The sequence below is a fragment of the Colobus angolensis genome, unplaced genomic scaffold (genome assembly GCF_000951035.1).
Source record: "Colobus angolensis palliatus isolate OR3802 unplaced genomic scaffold, Cang.pa_1.0 Scaffold264, whole genome shotgun sequence".
NCBI lineage: Eukaryota > Metazoa > Chordata > Mammalia > Primates > Cercopithecidae > Colobus > Colobus angolensis.
In genome coordinates, this window is record NW_012115866.1 from 382817 (window position 1) to 388816 (window position 6000).

The following is a 6000-nucleotide window of genomic DNA, read 5'->3' on the forward strand; positions in this document are numbered from 1 at the left end:
TTAAAACATCCTTCCTGCTTAAAGATCCTATCTCCCTGAAACAGTTTCTCTTGAAACACTCCCCGGCACTCACAGAATGTTCCTGCAGCTGCACACTCAATCATGGTCATGATTAGGTCCGCTACTAGATAAAAATGTGAAATCTTCCTGTTCAGATCACTTTTTGAAATTATACCTTAATACAGAATGTTCCTAAAATTAACTTATCCCTTCCCTAGAAGCAGCAAGATTTTATATCAGTTATTTAAAAATTAGATGCTTCTTTAGAGTAAGCATTTTTCATAAATTAATTGAGATCAAGAAAAGATCAGGAAGGCATGAATCTCAAACTGGGAGCCCCTGTGTTAGTGGGAAGGGGCCTATGCCCTTAAGAAATCTGTTCATACTTGATTTCCTCTTGAAGCGCTGTCTTAAAGAGCCGCAGGAGCAGGTACTCCTCTCGCTGGTTGGATGCGTAGTTGTAGAGTGTGAAGATTACAGAGTCCATGAACTTGGTGGACTTGTTCTGGGGCATCTGAAAAATTAGCTTGGCCAGATAGGTGGGATTGGTCTGAAATAGAACCAAGGGATAAGTCATTTGTAGGTAATATAAAGGCTGGCAAGGTATATTCAATTATTTAAAATTGAAGGACTAGAATATATATGAGAAAAAAATTAACAAATTAACGTATTACAGTGCCCGTCACTCACCCCTCAGTGAAATTCAAAAATATTTCCAGAGAGATCAATGGGTAAGGCTTTCTTGTGGAAAAACAAATTCACTAAATTTTTATAACACTGACTCCAGGAGCCACTTACTTGCAATAAGTAAAACAGGTGCTGGTAAGCTTCCAACTTCTCTCTCTTCTCCTTGCTCAAAGCCTTGAGACCTCCCTTCTGTTTATTTATCATCATCATATCAGACAACTGTTCCTTATTTTTTTTGGTAAGTTTTTTACTGTGGGAAACCACATCCTATAAACAAAAATCAATACATAGATCAGAAAGCCTTCAAAGATGAATCTCTGGGCATTGAGGAAAGGTTCTGTAGCACATGCAAACTCACATGAAGGTCTACTGCACTGGCAGATTCCCACCGAATATTTTAAAATCACTGTACTTTATCCTGTTTTCAGTAAACCAATCAAATCCATTCCCATGTTCCAACAAAGAACCTGAGCCATAAGAATGTTCACTGAATTGGGAAACCAACTTCTAGCAATCTATTATAAAAATAATAGCTACATATATACTGAAACAATAATTGCAATGTTATTTATAATAAATGCTTGGAAAACAACCTAAATGTCAAATACTAGGGGAAAAAGAGGTAAATTATAGTATTATCTTCTAAAAATCTATTATGCTACTGTTAAAAATAATACTTATGGCTGGGTGCAGTGGCTCACACCTGTAATCCCAGCACTTTGGGAGGCTGAGGCAGGGGGGATCACTTGAGCCCACGAGTTTTGAGACCAGCCTGGACAACACAAAGAGACCCTATCTCTTATAAAAATATAATTTGCCAGGCGTGGTGGCGTGCACCTGTTGTCCTAGCTACTTGAGAGGCTGAAGTGGGAGAATCACTTGAGCCTAGGAGGTCGAGGTTGCAGTGAGTCATGATCATGCCACTGCACTCCAGCTTGGGGTACAGAGGGAAACTCTGTTTCAAAAAATAAAATAAAAAAAAAAATTATGACTACTTATCATAGCGAAAGAGTCTTATCCTTTAATATGAAGTAAGAACGTGAGATACAAAATGACTGGGGTAGGTGAAATTAGGGGAAGACATTTATCTTCTTTTCTCTATCTAAATTTTGTCTATTAAATTGTTTTATGTCTTAAATAATTTTTTTTTTTTTTTTTTGAGACAGAGTTTCACTCTGTCACCCAGTCTGGAGTGCAGTGGTGCAATCTTGGCTCACTGCAACCTCTGCCTCCCAGGTTCAAGTGATTCTTCCACCTCAGCCTCCTGAGTAGCTGAAATTACAAGCATGTACTACCATGTCCAGCTAATTTTTTGTATTGTTAGTAGAGACAGGGTTTCACCATGTTGGCCTGGCTAGTCTCAAACTCCTGGCTTCAAATGATCCGCTCTCCTCGGCCTCCCAAAGTGCTGGGATTATAGGTGTGAGCCATCATGCCTGACCTGTCTTATACAACTTTTTAAAAAGCTTATGATGGCCGGGCACAGCAGCTCACGCCTGTAATCACAGCACTTTGGGACGCCAAGGTGGGTGGATCAGTCACTTGAGGCCAGGAGTTCGAGACCAGGCTGGCCAACTTGGTGAAACCCTCGTCTCTACTAAAAATGCAAAAAAGCTGGGTGCCGTGGCTCACGCCTGTAATTCCAGCACTTTGGGAAGCTGAGGCAGGTGGAACACCCGAGGTCAGGACTTCAAGACCAGCCTGGCCAACATGGCGAAACGCTGCCTCCACTAAAAATACAAAAATTAGCAGGGTTTTGTAAGTGGCATGCGCCTGTAATCCCAGTTACTTGGGAGGCTGAGGTAGGAGAATCGCTGAACCTGTGAGGCAGAGGTTGCAGTGAGCCGAGATCACACCACTGCACTCCAGCCTGAGCGACAAGAGGGAAACTCAGTCTCAAAAAAAAAAAAAAAAAAAAAAGCCAAAAAGCAAAAAACAAAAAACATTAGCCAGGTGTAGTGTCACATGCCTGTAATCCCAGCTACTTAGGAGGCTGAGGGAGGAGAATCGCTTGAACCTGGGAGGCAGAGGTTGCAGTGAGCTGAGACCACATCGCAGTACAACCGGGGCAACAGAGTGAGACTTGGTCAAAAAAAAAAAAAAAAAAAGGCTCATGGCAGTAGCTGAGAAGAAGGTCAGCCTCCACCCTTCCCACCAGTCAGAAAGGGGAATGCAAGGGTTACAAAGCAGGATGAAGTGTTCCAAGACCCCACTGGCACTGGGCCATACCTGCAATGTAATCTTATTTTTCACTAGCAGTCCAATTTTGATATCCATGAGATTGAGGTCATTCTCCAACTGCTGGTTAGAACGAATGAGGGTGATAACCTCTTCCCGCATCTTCATAAGGTCAAGCTCCTCCTGAAAATCCTGGTCACTTTGGTCCAGCAGGTGGACAAATTTTCGGACCACAATCATAGGAGGATCCTCAGCATTGACTGACAGAAAGCATGCATCAGACAAAGAATGGAGTTACCAGAAAAAGTACTATGTCTCAGGAAATAGCACTGTCTTGAAAAAGTAGTTCTATTCACACACATTTAATTTTGAGATGCGCTAAGACAACTATCAGGTGCAGTCTTCTGTGTCAGGCTATTGCTATGTTATGATAAAGGTTAATGCAACAAGCCAACAAGATACCTAGCCACATGTTAGCAAAGGGGCTTATGTCACAGGTCACACCCTCTCCCCCAAGCCTTGCCTTCAGGACAGTAAAAGAGGTCTGTGGAGAACACCCTGAACTTGGTGGCTCCCAGCCACTGCCTCAACTCTTCACGCGGAGCCAGTTACTCACTGAGAGTCTTGTAGTCATCCCGAGCTTTATTTGCCCGAATAAAAGCCTGGATTTTGATAATGTCATTTATCTAAGGAACAAAAAAGAAGAAAAAGAAATTCCTCTGTTCATCTGTCTACCAAAAATATGGCAAAGCAGCTCCTAATGGCCTGTATGATCCAAGGGTGCTTACATGGTCCCGGAAGTACTGCAGGCGATCTCGATAGCGCTTTCTAGCCTGGTGCATCCTTGCCAGGGACTGAATCTATGGAAAAGGGATCCTGAAAATTAGAAGAGTCCTTCATCTCAACACTTGTTATACCTGCACGCCTCATGGAGAAACCCTGCTCAGGCTACCATACCTTTACAACTTCGTCTTTGTGGGAACGCAGGTAAGCTAACCGATCTTGATATGCCTTCTTCTGCTTGTATCCTCTCCACTGCGACTGAAACAATCAAATGTTACAGAGGACATATTACTTCCCAAGCATCAATGGAAGTTAAAAAAAAAAATCTTTCATCTTGATATATGATCCAAGTACAATTTCATGATGAAGTTTTAGGAAGGACCACTTCCAACAGTGACAGGGGAACAAGGGCATGGGCCATCCCTCCACTGGAAGAACACAATGGCTACGTTCTACTTCCCCAACGTCAGCACAGCCCTGCACACCTTTTATAGTGCAGCCATACAGATTCATTTACTGGCTTCTTCCAACAAATAGGTGAGGAAGATAAGATACAATGGGGTATTCCCCTTTTACAGATGGGGACACAAACTTGGAGATTCACTACTGTCTGGTAGCAGTGCAACCATCATTCCTAACTCAGAATTCTTTCTAGGACATTGTTCTGCCTTATCATTGAAGCAAAACCACAGTTGTTTTCCTCAAGGTTCAAATCTTACAGAAAGATATAGTCTTAGAAGAAGAGAGGAACAGGTACCCAAGAACTGCCACTGTGCCACCATTAAACACCTGTAGGCACACTACGGTTATATGGTAGTAAAGAGGAAGTACCTGTCAAAGAAAAGAGAAGACTAAGAGTCCAGAACTCAAAAATCACACTCAGACAGTCAATGGTCATGACAGCTGACCGTTTATTACCCCTGCTCTAGATGCCCGCTTGCTGTCTGTGTGATAGGTTCTGAAATACCTGAATGCAGGTGATGGCAGGGATTTGTTTCTTCAGGAAATTCATCCTGGATCGGAATTCCTGTCGAACTAAGTATCCACGGCAGCGAGCCTGCAGCCTGGTGATCAGGCCTTCGTTAGCCAGCCACAGCTGTTCTCGGTTATATGCAGCAGTCACCCCAGAGATAGAACTCTGAAAAAGCAGTGGTTACATTCAAAGACAGTTACAGGCAAGAACGGATGCAGATTTTCTCAAAGTATCATCCACAGCACACAAGCTAACACTCCTGCTTCCTAAGTCTATACTGTATCATTAGCTACGCGACATGAATAAAGCCCTCAAGTCTGTTTTTCAGGACCAAGTTGTTCTCACACACCTCCTCCTACCTAGAAAATATATCATAAACAAAAACTTAATCTTCTTTTGCTTCATATGTCATCTCACTTATCCATCTATCCAACACTGACTAGGTTGGGCACTGTGCTGGCTGATCTGGGGTCACTGCAGACAAGAATAGAGTGACAGGTACCCAACAGGGCTGTGTGCCAATTATCAAGGGGCCCCTAGAATGTTACAATGTAAGACATCTCAGGGGGAGAGACCGGAGGTGAGGACTGAAAATTGCTTCCCCAGGCAGATTGCAAATGGTCTTGAAAAGTAGCCTAGAGGGTTTGGACTGTTACTAAAGATACTGGAGAGCCAGAAAACTTTGTCAAGCAAAGGAATAAAACAATCAGATGTTTATTATTTATTTTAGAGACAAGGTTTTGTTCTGTCACCTAGGCTGGAGTGCAGTGGTGCAATCTCAGCTTGCTGCAGCCTCAAATTCCTGGGCTCAAGCAATCCTCCCAGCTCACCTCCTGAGTAGCTGGGGCTACAAGCGTACCAGCACACCTGGCTAATTTTAATTTTTTAAAAAATATTTTTTGAAGAGATGAGTCCTCATTATATTGTCCAGGGTGGAGATTATTTTTAGAAAAACTACTGTTAGGAAAGTAGCTGACAGATTAGAGTGAGGTGAGACTTCAACCAAGGGGGTGAATTACAATGCTGCTATTGTGATCCAAGTGAGAGATGGCCTGGGCTTGAACAAGGGCAGCAGGAGTAAGAATGGTTAGGAACATGTGGTTACCTATCCTCCAATATGCACCTTCTCCTTTCTCCTTGGTAACAGAGCCTTGATATTTTTTTTCTTCTTTTTTTCTGGGCAACACTATATGCACTTAAAAGACTCCACGAGTGGTCAGGCCTGGTGGCTCACGCCTGTAATCCCAGTACTTTGGGAGGCTGAGGTGGGTGGATCACCTGAGGTCAGGAGTTGGAGACCAGCCTGGTCAACATGGAGAAACCCCGTCTCTACTAAAAATACAAAAATTAGCCGGGCATGGTGGTGCATGCCTGTAATC

At 43.0% G+C, this 6000-nt stretch overlaps 1 protein-coding gene across 1 annotated transcript in view; it reads right to left on the reverse strand.

Moving 5' to 3' along the window:
- IQGAP1 (IQ motif containing GTPase activating protein 1) overlaps positions 1–6000 on the reverse strand; it is a 128339-nt gene that overhangs the window by 25468 nt on the left and 96871 nt on the right. Inside the window, exons 18-24 of the mRNA XM_011947394.1 lie at positions 4616–4786; positions 3823–3906; positions 3654–3725; positions 3482–3551; positions 2917–3125; positions 799–954; positions 387–550 (exon numbers count right to left, since the gene is read on the reverse strand). Of these exons, the coding sequence (XP_011802784.1) occupies positions 387–550; positions 799–954; positions 2917–3125; positions 3482–3551; positions 3654–3725; positions 3823–3906; positions 4616–4786 (926 nt within the window). The remainder of the gene's footprint in view (positions 1–386; positions 551–798; positions 955–2916; positions 3126–3481; positions 3552–3653; positions 3726–3822; positions 3907–4615; positions 4787–6000) is intronic.